Raw genomic sequence first — 18187 nt, forward strand, 5'->3', positions numbered from 1 at the left:
TCTCTCTCTCTCGCGCGACCCTCTCTCTCTCTCGCGCGCGACCTCTCTCTCTCTCGCGCGCGACCTCTCTCTCTCTCGCGCGCGACCTCCTCTCTCTCTCTCGCCGCGACCTCTCTCTCTCTCTCGCGCGACCTCTCTCTCTCTCTCTCGCGACCTCTCTCTCGCGACCTCTCTCCGCGCGACCTCTCTCTCTCGCGCGACCTCTCTCTCTCGCGCGACCTCTCTCTCTCGCGCGACCTCTCTCTCTCGCGCGACCTCTCTCTCTCGCGCGCGACCTCTCTCTCTCGCGCGCGACCTCTCTCTCTCGCGCGCGACCTCTCTCTCTCGCGCGCGACCTCTCTCTCTCGCGCGCGACCTCTCTCTCTCGCGCGCGACCTCTCTCTCTCGCGCGCGACCTCTCTCTCTCGCGCGCGACCTCTCTCTCTCGCGCGCGACCTCTCTCTCTCGCGCGCGACCTCTCTCTCTCGCGCGCGACCTCTCTCTCTCGCGCGCGACCTCTCTCTCTCGCGCGCGACCTCTCTCTCTCGCGCGCGACCTCTCTCTCTCGCGCGCGACCTCTCTCTCTCGCGCGCGACCTCTCTCTCTCGCGCGCGACCTCTCTCTCTCGCGCGCGACCTCTCTCTCTCGCGCGCGACCTCTCTCTCTCGCGCGCGACCTCTCTCTCTCGCGCGCGACCTCTCTCTCTCGCGCGCGACCTCTCTCTCTCGCGCGCGACCTCTCTCTCTCGCGCGCGACCTCTCTCTCTCGCGCGCGACCTCTCTCTCTCGCGCGCGCGACCTCTCTCTCTCGCGCGACCTCTCTCTCTCGCGCGACCTCTCTCTCTCTCGCGCGACCTCTCTCTCTCTCGCGCGACCTCTCTCTCTCTCGCGCGACCTCTCTCTCTCGCGCGACCTCTCTCTCTCGCGCGACCTCTCTCTCTCGCGCGACCTCTCTCTCTCGCGCGACCTCTCTCTCTCGCGCGACCTCTCTCTCGCGCGACCTCTCTCTCTCGCGCGACCTCTCTCTCTCGCGCGACCTCTCTCTCTCGCGCGACCTCTCTCTCTCGCGCGACCTCTCTCTCTCGCGCGACCTCTCTCTCTCGCGCGACCTCTCTCTCTCTCGCGACCTCTCTCTCTCGCGACCTCTCTCTCTCTCGCGACCTCTCTCTCTCGCGCGACCTCTCTCCCTCTCTCTCTCGCGCGACCTCTCTCTCTCGCGCGACCTCTCTCTCTCGCGCGACCTCTCTCTCTCGCGCGACCTCTCTCTCTCGCGCGACCTCTCTCTCTCGCGCGACCTCTCTCTCTCGCGCGACCTCTCTCTCTCGCGCGACCTCTCTCTCTCGCGCGACCTCTCTCTCTCGCGCGACCTCTCTCTCTCGCGCGACCTCTCTCTCTCGCGCGCGCGACCTCTCTCTCTCTCTCGCGCGCGCGACCTCTCTCTCTCTCTCGCGCGCGCGACCTCTCTCTCTCTCTCGCGCGCGCGACCTCTCTCTCTCTCTCGCGCGCGCGACCTCTCTCTCTCTCTCGCGCGCGCGACCTCTCTCTCTCTCTCGCGCGCGCGACCTCTCTCTCTCTCGCGCGCGCGACCTCTCTCTCGCGCGCGCGACCTTTCTCTCTCTCTCGCGCGCGCGACCTTTCTCTCTCTCTCGCGCGCGCGACCTCTCTCTCTCGCGCGACCTCTCTCTCTCGCGCGACCTCTCTCTCTCGCGCGACCTCTCTCTCTCTCTCGCGCGCGCACCTCTCTCTCTCTCTCTCGCGCGCGACCTCTCTCTCTCTCTCGCGCGCGCGACCTCTCTCTCTCTCTCGCGCGCGCGACCTCTCTCTCTCTCTCGCGCGCGCGACCTCTCTCTCTCTCTCGCGCGCGCCCTCTGCTCTCTCTCTCGCGCGCGCCCTCTCTCTCTCTCTGCGCGCCCTCTCTCTCTCTCTCGCGCCGACCTCTCTCTCTCTCTCGCGCGCGCGACCTCTCTCTCTCTCTCGCGCGCGCGACCTCTCTCTCTCTCTCGCGCGCGCGACCTCTCTCTCTCTCTCTCGCGCGCGCGACCTCTCTCTCTCTCTCGCGCGCGCGACCTCTCTCTCTCTCTCGCGCGCGCGACCTCTCTCTCTCTCTCGCGCGCGCGACCTCTCCTCTCTCTCGCGCGCGCCCTCTCGCTCTCTCTCGCGCGCGACCTCTCTCTCTCTCGCGCGCGCGACCTCTCTCTCTCTCTCGCGCGCGCGACCTCTCTCTCTCTCGCGCGCGCGACCTCTCTCTCTCTCTCGCGCGCGCGACCTCTCTCTCTCGCGCGCGCGACCTCTCTCTCTCGCGCGCGCGACCTCTCTCTCTCGCGCGCGCGACCTCTCTCTCTCGCGACCTCTCTCGCGCGCGCGACCTCTCTCTCTCTCTCGCGCGCGCGACCTCTCTCTCTCTCTCGCGCGCGCGACCTCTCTCTCTCTCGCGCGCGCGCGACCTCTCTCTCTCTCTCTCGCGCGCGCGACCTCTCTCTCTCTCTCGCGCGCGCGCGACCTCTCTCTCTCTCTCTCGCGCGCGCGACCTCTCTCTCTCTCTCGCGCGCGCGACCTCTCTCTCTCGCGCCTCGCGCGCCTCTCTCTCTCTCGCGCGCCTCTCTCTCTCTCGCGCGACCTCTCTCTCTCTCTCTCTCGCGCGCGCCCTCTCGCGCTCTCTCTCTCGCGCGCGCGCGCCCCCTCTCGCGCTCGCGCGCTCTCTCTCCGCGCGCGCCCTCTCGCGCTCTCTCTCTCTCGCGCGCGCCCTCTCGCGCTCTCTCTCTCGCGCGCGCCCTCTCGCTCTCTCTCTCTCTCGCGCGCTCTCTCTCGCGCGCGCCCTCTCGCTCTCTCTCGCGCGCGCCCTCTCGCTCTCTCTCGCGCGCGCCCTCTCGCTCTCTCTCGCGCGCGCCCTCTCGCTCTCTCTCGCGCGCGCCCTCTCGCCCTCTCTCTCGCGCGCGCCCTCTCGCTCTCTCTCGCGCGCGCCCTCTCGCTCTCTCTCGCGCGCGCACTTCCTCTATTCCGCTCTCTCTCGCGCGCGCACTTCCTCTATTCCGCTCTCTCCACAGCCTTTTCTCTAATCCTGGATCTGTCAGCCCATCTCAGATGAGCCTCAAAGCCATTTTAAGACTCATTTAAGAGAGAGTGTCTGACTGGTCCAGAATCAGAGGAAAGTTCCTTCTGGGAGAGTGCAACTAGCTCAGTGTGAAGCTAGCTTCTCTAGCCTGTTTGACTTGTCTAATGCTCACTGGTTGTCAGATTTTATCAATGTCTCTCTGTCTCATCTCATCTCAGAACCGGGAGCTGCAGATCATGAGGAAACTGGACCACTGCAACATAGTGCGTTTGCGCTACTTCTTCTATTCCAGTGGAGACAAGGTGGGTGGTTGCTGCTCATACGTCAGTCTGTCTCTGTGTGTTTTTGCAGGTGATGGAGACTCCCTATTCAACAAGTTTTTGTTTGACACTGGCTAGGCTAAATGTTGCTCCTGAAATCTATTTCTACCACTTATATTCTTAGGCTTTCCATTGTGAAGATTTTCATATTAAGTTAAGCTGTTTAGGTTTATACTCTTATATTGTTGGGATTAGGGCTGACCCCATTTAGTTGACTGGTCAATTATTTGTTCAATAGGCTGTTGGTCGACCAAGATTTCTTTAGTCAAGCAGTAGCAAAAAAATAAAAAAATGTATAATCGAGTACCAGTTAAAGGTTTGGACACCTCATTCAAGGGTTTTTCTTTATTTTACTATTTTCTACATTGTGGAATAATAGTGGAGACATCAACACTATAAAATAACACATATGGAATCATGTAGTAACCAAAAATGTGTTAAACAAATCAAAATATATTTTAGATTCCTCAAAGTAGCCACCCTTTGCCTTGATGACAGCTTTACACACTCTTGGCATTCTCACAAACAGCATCATGAGGTACTCGCCTGGAATAGTGCCGACAGAGATGGTGGCCTCACTTCGAGTCCTTAGGAAACTATGCAGTATTTTGTTAGTGTATTATTTCTTACATTGTTAACACTTAAGATTTCCTGGGCTATTACATACAGCTGGGAAGAACTATTGGATATAAGAGCGCCGTCAACTTACCAACATTACGACCAGGAATACGACTTTCCGTAAGCAGATCCTTTGTTCGGACCACCACCCAGGACATTGGATCTAATCCTATAGGCCGGCCCAAAACAATGTATTCGCAGAAGAGGTAGACGGAGCAGCTTCCTGGTCAGACTTCGAAGGCATGCACACCACCCACCGCTTCTGAGTATATTACTCGCCAATAGGGTTGCACACTTTCCAGTAAATTTCCGTACATTTTCGATGGGAGGTTAAGCTCGGGAATTTTGTTTAAATTCATGAAAAAAGTTAGCTTATAACAGTGAACCTTTTTTTGTGGGTTACACATAAGGCAATTCTAGATCTTCTGGCATATTTTGGTTAAACTGTCCCCAATTCAATGGAATTGCAACCCTCTGCATGCACAGTGCATTCTTCCATCACATGTGCAGTGCTCTCTTCCACCACATGAACAGCTGATTCTCAAGATCTTGCACACTAAGGACATGCTATTGAGCCCACATTACTACACTGTCTGAGCCAAGGACTACATGCTTTCTGGTAAGTTTTGATTACAATACTGGGTGGGGTAAATATATTTTATGACATACATGATTTTTTTGTTAACCTCTCTAGGGGGTGTAGGACGCTTGGTGTGGGACGCTTTCACTGGCCAACATCCAGTGAAATTGCAGAGCGCCAAATTCAAAAACAGAAATACTCATTATAATTATTCATTATAATTAATGAAACATACAAGTGTTAAACATCGGTTTAAAGATTAACTTCTTGTTAATCCAACCACGGTGTCAGATTTCAAAAATACTTTCGGCGAAAGCAAACCATGCGATTATCTGAGAACAGCGCCCAGCAGACAAATCATTACAAACAGTAACCAGCCAAGTAGACGAGTAACAAAAGTCAGAAATAGCGATTAAAATTAATCACTTAACTTTGATCTTCATATGGTTACACTCACAAAACTCCCAGTTACCCAATTAATGTTCGATCAAGTCCCTTTCGTTATATCCAAAAACCCCCGTTTTGTTAGCGCGTTTTGTTCAGTAATCCACTGTCTCAAACAACATCCAGTGAAATTGCACAGCGTTAAACTCAACAAAACAGAAATTCTCATAATAAACATACATAAAAGAGACAAATGTTATACACCAGCTTAAAGATAAACTTCTTGTTACTCCAACTGCTGTGTCAGATTTCAAAAAGGCTTTACGGCGAAAGCAAACCATGCGATTATCTGAGAACAGCGCCCAGCAGACAAATCATTACCAACAGTTCGCAGCCAAGAAGAGGAGTAACAAAAGTCAGAAATAGCGATAAAATCTGTCAATTACCTTTGATCTTCATATGGTTGCACTCCAAAGAGTCCATGTTACACAATAAATGTTCGTTTTGTTCGATAATGTCCCTCTTTATGTCCAAAAACCTCCGTTTTGTTGGTGCATTTTGTTCAGTAATCCAATGGAACAAAGCGCGTTCACAACAGACAGACAAAAAAAATCTAAAAAGTACCTTAAGAATTCGTAGAAACATGTCAAACGATGTTTATAATCAATCCTCAGGATGTTTTTGTCATAAATAATCGATCATATTTCAACCGGACAATAACTTCGTCAATAGAAAAGGAAAAACAAGAAAGGCACACTCCGGTCACGCACTGGACTCAAGTTTGGAAATTTCCACTGTCCACTCATTAAAAGTGCTGTTACTCCCTAATTTTTCAGAGTAAAAGCCTGAAACAATGCCTAAAGACTGGCCACATGTAGAGGAAGCCATAGAGATTGTGATCTGGGTCTTTGTATGGTGGATAGGCTTTCAATGGAAAAACAGCCATTTCAAAATAAAAGCATTTCCTGGATGGATTTTCCTCAGGTTTTCGCCTGCCATATCAGTTCTGTTATATTCACAGAAATTATTTTAACAGTTTTTGTTAACTTTTAGAGTGTTTTCTATCCAAATCTACCAATTATATGCATATCCTAGCTTCTGGACCTGAGTAGCAGGCAGTTTACTTTGGGCACGCTTTTCATCCAAAATTCCGAATGCTGCCCCCTACCCTAGTGAGGTTAACTAGTAAATAGTAGCCTTCAGCAAAGTGTTCAAATAATTTCTAACTTGTTAACCTGTTTAGGATAGGGGGCAGTATTGACACGGCTGGATAAAAAACATACCCGATTTAATCTGGTTACCACTCCTACCCAGTAACTAGAATATGCATATACTTATTACATATGGATAGAAAACACCCTAAATTTTCTAAAACTGTTTGAATGGTGTCTGTGAGTATAACAGAACTCAAATGGCAGGTCAAAACCTGAGAGATTCCTTTACAGGAAGTGGCCTGTCTGACCATTTCTTGAACTTGTTTTCCATCTCTATCATTTACTAAGGATCTCTGCTCTAACGTGACACTTCCCACGTCGTCCATAGGCGCTCAGAGCCCGGGAAAAAACAGAATGTCGTCATTCCAGCCCCAGGCTGAAACACATTATCGCCTTTCTCAAGTGGCCGATCAAGGGACACTGGCTTATGCGCGTGACCCCGACCGCCCCCGCCTTTGGGATTTTTTCCTCTGTTTGCCGAAAAGGAGATTCCCTGTCGGAATATTATCGCTTTTCTACGAGAAAAATGTCGTAAAAATTGATTTTAAACAGCGGTTGACATGCTTCGAAGTACGGTAATGGAATACTTACAATTTTGTCACGAATTGCGCCATGCGCGCGACACTTCTTTACTATTTCGGATAGTGTCTGGAACGCACGAACAAAACGCCGCTATTCGGATATAACGATGGATTTTTTTGGACCAAACCAACATTTGTTATTGAAGTAGCAGTCCTGGGTGTGTATTCTGACGAAGACAACAAAAGGTAATCAAACTTTTATAATAGTAAATATGATTATGGTGAGTGCTAAACTTGCCGGGTGTCTAAATAGCGAGCCCGTGATGCCTGGGCTATGTACTTAGAATATTGCAAAATGTGCTTTCACCAAAAAGCTATTTTAAAATCGGACATATCGAGTGCATAGAGGAGGTCTGTATCTAGAATTCTTAAAATAATTGTTATGCTTTTTGTGAACGTTTATCGTGAGTAATTTAGTAAAATGTTAGCGAATTCCCCGGAAGTTTGCGGGGGGTATGCTAGTTCTGAACGTCACATGCTAATGTAAAAAGCTGGTTTTTGATATAAATATGAACTTGATTGAACAAAACATGCATGTATTGTATAACATAATGTCCTAGGGTTGTCATCTGATGAAGATCATCAAGGGTGAGTGCTGCATTTAGCTGTCTTCTGGGTTTTGGTGACATTATATGCTGGCTTGAAAAATGGTTGTCTGATTATTTCTGGCTTGGTACTCTGCTGACATAATCTAATGTTTTGCTTTCGTTGTAAAGCCTTTTTGAAATCGGACAGTGTGGTTAGATTAACGAGAGTCTTGTCTTTAAATGGCTGTAAAATAGTCATATGTTTGAGAAATTGAAGTAATAGGATTTTTAAGGTTTTGAAAATCGCGCCACAGGATAGCAGTGGCTGTTACGTAGGTGGGACGAATTCGTCCCGCCTAGCCTAGAGAGGTTAACAATTTTTGCTAATTAGGTTTTGCTACCATGTTTTAGCTTGCTTGAGCCTGCTAACTGAGGAGTGTTAATTCACCTGTTTCCATACACGTTTCATTTAAAAAAAAAAAAAAATCTTACAAAGGAGTTGTTTATTCTAACTGCTTATCTATTTATCTGTACATGCAATTGTATTTTAGAATTTTTTTTTCATTTTATTCTAATCTTTACAGGAAAATGCCACGGGCACTATCTGATGTGTGGAGACGTTTCACTGCAGCTAATGCAGAAGGAAGAGCTGTGTACATTTGCAAATACTGTGCCAAATCATATGTGAAGAATGCAACACGATGCAGAATCATCTGGCCAAGTGCATGACGTTTCCTCATTGCTCACAACAAGCAACCTCTACTTCTGTTCGAGGTGAAAATGATAAATCCGACACCTTATCGATAGCAACAGCTCATGGTCCTCCTGGAATCAGAAGTTGGAGGAACGTAGTCAGAGAAATGCTGATGAATGTCTTGCTTGAGCTGTGTATGCAACTGGTTCAGCTCTGATGCTCACAGGCAGTGTGTATTGGAAGAGATTTCTGAATGTTCTTTGCCCAGCATACACCCCTCCAACCAGACATGCTTTATCTACTCATTTTATGGATGCAGAGTTCAAGTGAAGGTGAAGCAAATCATAGAGAAAGCAGACTGTATTGCAATCATCTCTGATAGGTGGTTGAATGTTCGTGGGCAATGAATAATGAACTACATCTCCACCGCTCAACCAGTATTCTACAAGAGCACAGTCACAAGGGACAACAGACACACCGGTCTCTACATTGCAGATGAGCTGAAGGCACTCATCAATGACCTTGGACCACAGAAGGTATTTTCACTGGTGACAGACAATGCTGCGAACATGAAAGCTGCTTGGTCTAAAGTGGAGTAGTCCTACCCTCACATCACAACCATTGGCTGTGCTTCTCTTGCATTGAATCTGCTCCTCAAGGAGATCATGGCACTGAAAACAATGGATACATTCCACAAGAGAGCCAAGGAAATGGTTAGGTATGTGAAGGGTCATCAAGTTATAGCAACAATCTACCTCACCAAGCAAAGTGAGAATAATAAGAGCACCACATTGAAGCTGCCCAGCAACACACGCAGGGGTGGTCTTGTCATGTTTGACAGTCTCCTGGAGGGGAAGGAGTCTCTCCAAGAAATGGCCATATTACAGTCTGCCGATATGGACAGCCCCATCAAGAGGATCCTCCTGGATGATGTATTTTGGGAGAGAGTGGTAAGCAGCCTAAACTCCTGAAACCTATAGCAGTAGCCATTGCATGGATTGAGGGAGACAATGCCCTCCTGTCTGATGTTCAGACTCTGCTTGCAGATGTAAGAGAAGAGCAGACTCCGTACTGCTCTGCCCACTTCACTGTTGCTCCAAGCAGAGGAAACTGTAGTTCTGAAATTCATCAAAAAGCGTGATGACTTCTGCCTGAAGCCCATACACACTGCACCGTACATGTTGGACCCCAAGTATGCTGGCAAGAGCATCCTGTCTGGTGCAGATCAACAAGGCCTATGGTGTCATCACTACCGTGTCTCGCCACCTTGGCCTGGATGAGGACAAGGTTCTTGGCAGTCTGGCGTAGTACACTTCCAAGCAAGGGCTTTGGGATGGAGATGCCAACACATCTTTGGGATGGATATGCCAACATATCTCATCAGCCACCTGGTGGAAGGGACTTTGTGGATCTTTCTCCTGTTGCCTCCATCATCCTCCAAATCCCACCAACATCAGCCGCCTGGTCCTTGTTTGGGAACACACACACCAAAGCACGCAATACAAGGGTTGAAAAATTTGTGGCCATTCAGGCAAATTTGAGGCTTTGTGAGCCTGACAACGAGCCATCCTCAACAAGGTTGGACAGTGAAGATGAGGCCTCAGAGTCTGATGTTCAAGAGGTGGACATTGAGGAGGTCCAGGGAGAAGACGTGGAAGGCTGAGAGGAAGACAACCAAAGCTTTAGTTTCTAGACTATCATTTTACACATATGTTGAAAATGTTTTTGGGAGATGCGATGGATCATTGGGGATCATTCAATATTCCCTTTTGTTCAGTGAAATCATCCCATGTGAAGAGTCAACTCATTTAAAGTACAATTTGTAACTTAATTGTTTTCTATTGGAAGGATTTAATCATTTGTAATTATGTCTACTTATGATAAGGTAAAAGGTTTATGTTTCTGTCTCCATATGATATGGTAAATATATCCAGTGCAAAAAACATAATTTTAAATGGTATTAATATTCATTTGCATATATTCCCCGTTAATTCCCACGGGAAGTTTCCATCTCTGAATATTCCCCAAAATGTGCAACCCTACTCGCCAATGTCCCGTTTCTAGACAACAAGGTGGACGAAATTAGGACAAGGGTTGCCTTCCAGAGCGACATCAAAGATTTTAACATTCTCTGTTTCACGGAAACATGGCTCGCTCGGGATATGTTGTCGGAGTCGGTACAGCCATCGGGTTTCGTCATGCGTCACACCCACATAAACATCTCTCTGGGAAGAAGGGCTTCATGATTAACCTCTCTAGGGTACGTGGGACGAAATCGTCCCACACTATTCAACAGCCAGTGACAAATCAGAGCGCCAAATTTAAAACCACAAAATGACATAATTCAAAGTTCTCAAACATAGGACTATTTTACACCATTTGAAAGATAACTCTCGTTTATCTAACCACATTGTCCGATTTCAAAAAGGCTTTACAGCGAAAGCAAAACATTAGATTATGTCATGAGAGTACCCTGCCAAAAATAATCACACAGCCATTTTCAAAGCAAGCATATATGTCACAAAAACCAAAACCACAGCTAAATGCAGCACTAACCTTTGATGGTCTTCATCAGATGACACTCCTAGGACATTATGTTATACAATACATGCATGTTTTGTTCAATCAAGTTCATATTTATATCAAAAACCAGCTTTTTACATTAGCATGTGATGTTCAGAACTAGCATACCCACCGAAAACTTCCGGTGAATTTACTAAAAATACTCATGAATAACATTCACAAAATACATAACAATTATTTTAACCTCTCTGGGCTACGTAACAGCCAGTTGAATCCTGTGGCGCGATTTTCAAAACCTTTGAAATGCTATTACTTCAATTTCTCAAACATATGACTATTTTACAGCTATTTAAAGACAAGACTCTCGTTAATCTAACCACACTGTCCGATTTCAAAAAGGCTTTACAACGAAAGCAAAACATTAGATTATGTCAGCAGAGTACCAAGCCAGAAATAATCAGACACCCATTTTTCAAGCTAGCATATAATGTCACAAAAACCCAGAAGACAGCTAAATGCAGCACTAACCTTTGATGATCTTCATCAGATGACAACCCTAGGACATTATGTTATACAATACATGCATGTTTTGTTCAATCAAGTTCATATTTATATAAAAAAACAGCTTTTTACATTAGCATGTGACGTTCAGAACTAGCATACTTCCGGGGAATTCGCTAACAATTTACTAAATTACTCACGATAAACGTTCACAAAAAGCATAACAATTATTTTAAGAATTATAGATACAGAACTCCTCTATGCACTCGATATGTCCGATTTTAAAATAGCTTTTTGGTGAAAGCACATTTTGCAATATTCTAAGTACATAGCCCAGGCATCACGGGCTAGCTATTTAGACACCCGGCAAGTTTAGCACTCACCAATATCAGATTTACTATTATAAAAGTTTGATTACCTTTTGTTGTCTTCGTCAGAATGCACTCCCAGGACTGCTACTTCAATAACAAATGTTGGTTTGGTCCAAAATAATCCATCGTTATATCCGAATAGCGGCGTTTTGTTCGTGCGTCCCAGACACTATCTGAAATGGTAAATCAGGGTCGCGCGCATGGCGCAATTCGTGACAAAAAAAATCTAAATATTCCATTACCGTACTTCGAAGCATGTCAACCGCTGTTTAAAATCCATTTTTATGCTATTTTTCTCGTAAAAAAGCGATAATATTCTGACCGGGAATGTCCATTTAGCTAAACAGAGGAAAGAAAACACAGCTTTCGGTCGACGCGGGCACGAGCCTGAGTCTCACAGTACTGTAACCAGCCACTACCCAAACGCGCTACTTTTTTTCAGCCAGAGCCTGCAAAGCCACGATTCTGCGTTTTGCCGCCTTCTGAGAGCCTATGGCAGCCGTAGGAAGTGTCACGGGACAGCTAAGATCCTCACTCTTCAATAAACAGAGACAAGAAGAACGACACCTTGTCAGACAGGCCACTTCCTGCATGAAACCTTCTCAGGTTTTTGCCTGCCAAATGAGTTCTGTTATACTCACAGATACCATTCAAACAGTTTTAGAAACTTTAGGGTGATTATTATAGATACAGAACTTCTTTATGCAATCGCTATGTCAGATTTTAAAATAGCTTTTCGGCGAAAAGCACATTTTGCAATATTCTGAGTACATAGCCCGGCCATCACGGCTAGCTAATTTGACACCCACCAAGTTTGGCCCTCACCAAACTCAGATTTACTATAAGAAAAATTGGATTACCTTTGCTGTTCTTCGTCAGAATGCACTCCCAGGACTTCTACTTCAACAACAAATGTTGTTTTGGTTACAAATAATCCATAGTTATATTCAAATACCTCCATTTTGTTCGTGCGTTCAGGTCAGTATCCGAAGGGTGACGCGCATTTCGTGACAAAAAATGTCAAAATATTCCATTACCGTACTTCAAAGCATGTCAAACGCTGTTTAAAATCATTTTTATGCGATTTTTCTCGTAAAATAGCGATAATATTCCAACCGGGCGACCGTTGTATTCATTCAAAGGCTGAAAAAAAAATGGAATTCTCATGAACGCGCATCTCCAGTGTCACTGTTCCCAGCCTGACCACTCACAAACAGAGCTCATGTACTTCGCCCAGAGACGGCAGACACCCCATTACACTTTCTGGCGCCTTCTGAGAGCCAATGGAAGCCTTAGAAAATGTCACGTTACAGCAGAGATGCTGATTTTTTGATAGAGATGCCACAGAAGGAGAACAAATTGTCGGACAGGGCACTTCCTGTATGGAATCTTCTCAGGTTTTGGCCTGCCATATGAGTTCTGTTATACTCACAGACACCATTCAAACAGTTTTAGAAACGTTAGAGTGTTTTCTATCCAAATCTACTAATTATATGCATATTCTCGTTTCTGGGCAATAGTAACCAGTTTAAATCGGGTATTTTTTTTATCCGGCCGTGCAAATACTGCCCCCTAGCCCCAACAGGTTAACGACTCATGGTGTAATCATTACAACATACATGAACTCAAGTCCTTTTGTTCACTTGACCTAGAATTCCTTACAACCGACCACATTATCTCCTAAGAGAATTCTCTTCGGTTACAGTCACAGCCGTGTATATTCGCCCCCCCCAAGCAGATAACACGACAGCCCTCAAGGAACTTCACTGGACTCTATGTAAACTGGAAACCATATATCCTGAGGCTGTATTTATTGTAGCTGGCGATTTTATCAAAGCTAATTTGAGAACAAGGCAACCTAAATTCTATCAGCACATTGACTGTAGCACTCGCATGGGCAATACACTGGATCACTGCTACTTTAACTTCCGCGATGCGTACAAGGCCCTCCCCCGCTCTCTTTTTGGCAGATCTGACCACGACTCCATTTTGCTCCTACCGTCCTATAGGCAGAAACGGCATTTGCGCAAAACTGAAAGCGCAAACCACCGCAATCAACCATGGAAAGATGACTAGGAATATTGCAGAATATATAAACCGTGTAGTTATTCACTCCGCAAGGCAATCAAACAAGTGAAATGTCGGTGTAGGGACAAAGTGGAGTTGCAATTCAACTGCTTAGACACGAGATGTTTGTGGCAGGGTCTACAGGCAATTACTGACTACAAAAAGAAAACCAGCCACGTCACAGACACCGTCTTGCTTCCAGACAAACGAAACACCTTCTTTGCCCGCTTTAAGGATAATACAGTGCCACCGACGCAGCCCGCTACTACCTTCCGTGGTCGAAGTGAGTAAGACATTTAAACGTGTTAACCCTCGCAAGGCTGCTGGCCCAGACAGCATCCCTAGCCAAGTCCTCAGAGCAGGCGCAGACCAGCTGGCTGGTGTGTTTACGGACATATTCAATCACTCCCTATCTCAGTCTGCTGTCCCCACATGCTTCAAGATGACCACCATTGTTCCTGTACCCAAGACGGCAAAGATAACTGAACTAAATGACTATCGCCCCGTAGCACTCACTTCTATCATCATGAAGTGCTTTGAGACTAGTCAAGGATCATATCACCTCCACCTTACCTGCCACCCTAGACCCACTTCAGTTTGAATACCGCCCCAACAGGTCCACAGACGATGCAATCACACTGCACACTGCCCTATCCCATCTGGACAAGAGGAATACCTACTGTGCCTTGCAAAATGATTCATCCCCCTTGGCGTTTTTCCTATTTTGCTGCATTACAACCTGTAATTTAAATTCATTTTTATTTGGATTTCATGTAATGGACATACACAAAATAGTCTAAATTGGTGAAGTGAAAAAAATTACTTGTTTCAAAAATTCCAAAAATACAAAAAAAGTGAAAAGTCGTGCGTGCATATGTATTCACCCCCTTCGCTATGAAGCCCCTAAATAAAATCTGTTGCAACCAATTACCTTCAGAAGTCACATAATTTGTTAGATTGCACACAGGTGGACTTTATTTAAGTGTCATATGATCTGTCACATGATCTCAGTATATATACACCTGTTCTGAAAGGCCCCAGAGTCTGCAACACCACTAAGCAAGGGGCACCACCAAGCAGGCAGATCAGGGTTGGGTTATAAAAAGATATCCAAAACTTTGAACATCCCACGGAGCACCATTAAATCTATTATAAAAAAAATGTGAAGAATATGGCACCACAACAAACCTGCCAAGAGAGGGCCGCCCACCAAAACTCATGGACCAGGCAAGGAGGGCATTAATCAGAGAGGGAACAAAGAGACCAAAGATAACCCTGAAGGAGATTGAAGTTTCTGTCCATAGGACCACTTTAAGCCATACACTCCACAGAGCTGGGCTTTATGGAAGAGTAGCCAGAAAAAGCCATTGCTTAAAGAAAAAAATAAGCAAACGCATTTGGTGTTCGCCAAAAGGCATGTGGGAGACTCCCCAAACACATGGAAGAAGGTACTCTGGTCAGATGAGACTAAAATTGAGCTTAATGGCCATAAAGAAAACACCATGTCTGGCGCAAACCCAACACTTCCCATCACCCTGAAAATACCATCCCCACAGTGAAGCATGGTGGTGGCAGCATCATGCTGTGGGGATGTTTTTCCATCGGCAGCGACAGGGGAAACTGGTCAGAATTCAAGAAATTATGGATGGCACAGATTCTTGAGGGAAACCCATTTCAGTCTTCCAGAGATTTGAGACTGGGATGGAGGTTTACCTTCCAGCAGGACAATGACCCTAAGTATACTGCTAAAGCAACACTTGAGTGGTTTAAGGGGAAACATTTAAATGTCTTGGAATGGCCTAGTCAAAGTCCAGAATTCAATCCAATTGAGAATCTGTGGTATGACTTAAAGATTGCTGTATACCAGAGGAACCCATCCAACTTGAAGGAGCTGGAGCAGTTTTACCTTGAAGAATGGGCAGAAATCCCAGTGGCTAGATGTGCCAAGCTTATAGAGACATACTCCAAGAGACATGCAGCTGTAATTGCTCCAAAAGGTGGCTCTACAAAGTATTGACTTTGGGGGGTGAATAGTTATGCACGCTCAAATATGTTGTATCTTCAAAGTGGTAGGTATGTTGTGTAAATCAAATGATACAAACCCCCCCAAAAATCAATTTAAATTTCAGGTTGTAAGGCAACAAAATAGGAAAAATGCCAAGAGGGGTGAATATTTTTTTTGCAAGCCACTATGTAAGAATGCTGTTCATTGACTACAGCTCAGCATTCAACACCATAGTACCCTCCAAGCTCATCATTTAGCTTAAGGACCTGGGTCTCAGCCCAGCCCTGTGCAATTGGATCCTGGACTTTCCGGCGGGCCGGCCCCAGGTGGTGAAGGTAGGAAACAACATCTCAACTTCGCTGATCCTCAACACTGGGGCCCACAAGGGTGCGTGCTCAGCCCCCTCCTGTACTCCCTGTTCACCCATGACTGCGTGGCCATGCACGCCTCCAACTCAATCATCAAGTTTGAAGACGACACAACAGTAGTGGGCTTGATTACCAATGACGATGAGACAGCCTACAGGGAGGAGGTGAGGGCACTCGGAGTGTGGTGTCAGGAAAACATCCTCTCACTTAATGTCAACAAAACAAAGGAGATGATCGTGGACTTCAGGAAATGGGGAGCCCCCCCCCCCCCCATCCACGTCGACGGGACAGTAGTGGAGAAGGTGGAAAGTTTTAAGTTCCTCGGCATACACATCACAGACAAACTGAAATGGTCCACCCACACAGACAGTGTGGTGAAGAAGGCTGAAGAAATTTGGCCTGTCACCTAAAACCTTCACAAACCTTCACAGATGCACAATTGAGAGCAACCTGTCGGGCTGTATCACCGCCTGGTATGGTAACTGCACCGCCCTCAACCGTAAGGCTCCATAGGGTGGTGCGGTCTGCACAACGCATCACCGGGGGCAAACTACCTGCCCTCCAGGACACCTATAGCACCTGATGTCACAGGAAGGCCAAAAAGATCATCAAGGACAACAACCACCCGAGCCACTGCCTGTTAACCCCGCTACCATCCAGAATGCGAGGTCAGTACAGGTGCATCAAAGCTGGGACCGAGAGACTGAAAACAGCTTCTTATTTCAAGGCCATCATACTGTTAAACAGCCATCACTAACACAGAGAGGCTGCTGCCTACATACAGACTCAAATCATTAGCCACTTTATAAATCACTTTATAAATCATCAATATATCTGCAGAAATAAGACATGTCCTGCTTTTGTTACCTGTTTGAGTGTTTAATAGCCTACTGGTTCCGTGCTCACGCAACATGTCAAGTAAACAATTTCACAAATTCGGCTTATTTGCTTTGCTGTAATAAAGGCTTTACACTTTTCTTTTGTTAGAACATTCTCTGACATGATTTATCATTTATTTAGTGTTTACACTGTTCCAAATTGTCAAAACTATTTATAATGCTCCTTTTTCTTGATCTCCTTATTGTTGTTATTATTATGATCATAAGTAATGTCATTATCATTGGAATGCTTAGTATAGCAGCCTTGTATAACCACCACTGACTGAGCTGTAGGCCTAAAAGCACCTCCTGTTTAGTCTTAATACCGTAACTTACTTATATTTCAATCAGTCATTCATTTGTTCATGTCATCACACAGCATACGAGTCATTCATGATTTGAAATGCAGTCAAGCATTTTAGTTTTAAAATTAAATAAAGCAAGCCTTGAATAATTAGCTTAAACAATAAATAAAATGTTCCATTTTGGAAATTGCTTTCACGAATGAATGCAACTGTTTTTAGTCTTTGCTGTAATAAAGGCCTAACATAAAAACGCTACAACAGACTTTATTTACTGTTTACATTGTTCCAAACGGTCAGAAAAATTATATTGTATTCTATACAGCATCTGTTTGGCACACATAATATGCACACAGCGCTTGCTCCTTACCTTCTTTTTCTTGATCTCCAGTGTTTTCCACAACTAGTCAAATTTATTCCACACATCTGAATTGCCCTTTACTACCTCAGAAACCAGTAAACATTCCCTTGTTTCGCGTTTATTTGTCATGTAATTTACATTTTAGTCATTTAGCAGACACTCTTATCCAGAGCGACTTCTAGTTAGTGCATTCATCTTAAGATAGCTAGCTGGGACAACCACATATCACAGGCATAGAAAGTACATTTTTCCTCAATGTAGCTGTCAGTAGAGTAAGAGCTGGGAGGGGGGTTGGGGGGGTCAAGTGTATAATTGTGTTTTTTTTTGGGGGGGGGGGGGGGGTTGAGGTGAGGAGGATTATTTAAGATACTGTTTGAAGAGATAGGGTTTCAGATGTTTTCGGAAGATGGGCAGGGACTCTGCTGTCCTAGCTTCAGGGGGAAGCTGGTTCCACCGTTGGGGTGCCAGGACAGAGAAGAGCTTGGACTGGGCTGAGTGGGAGGGCCAAGAGACCTGAGGTGGCAGAATGGAGTACTCGGGTTGGGGTGTCCTTTACATCTATTTCGCTGTTACGGTGTTCAGAGTTTATGACCAATGTATTGATGTGATTATGATATGCTATAAGTCAGGCCCCATTGTGCCCTATTCGGACCGGATTAGTTTTACTGGCGGAGGTCGGGTAATGTAATTATGTGCACGATCACAAAACACCACACAACACCACCACATTGTAGGACGTACTGCGAATCGCTAAAAAATCTAATTGATGGTTTGGTATGGTTTAAAAACTTGGGAACCAGTCTTGAGTTATCTGTGTGGTCCTATCACCTGGACATATTGAAATATTATATCTTCATGCCTAG

At 46.2% G+C, this 18187-nt stretch overlaps 1 protein-coding gene across 4 annotated transcripts in view; it reads left to right on the top strand.

Moving 5' to 3' along the window:
• The window catches only part of LOC106574304 (glycogen synthase kinase-3 beta), a 48144-nt gene that overhangs the window by 15744 nt on the left and 14213 nt on the right, over positions 1 to 18187 (top strand). For all 4 annotated transcript variants that reach the window (XM_014150114.3, XM_014150116.3, XM_014150115.3 and 1 more), the window contains exon 3: positions 3249 to 3332. In XM_014150114.3, the coding sequence (XP_014005589.2) occupies positions 3249 to 3332 (84 nt within the window). The remainder of the gene's footprint in view (positions 1 to 3248; positions 3333 to 18187) is intronic.

Source organism: Salmo salar, chromosome 16 (genome assembly GCF_965601325.2).
Source record: "Salmo salar chromosome 16, fSalSal1, whole genome shotgun sequence".
NCBI lineage: Eukaryota > Metazoa > Chordata > Actinopteri > Salmoniformes > Salmonidae > Salmo > Salmo salar.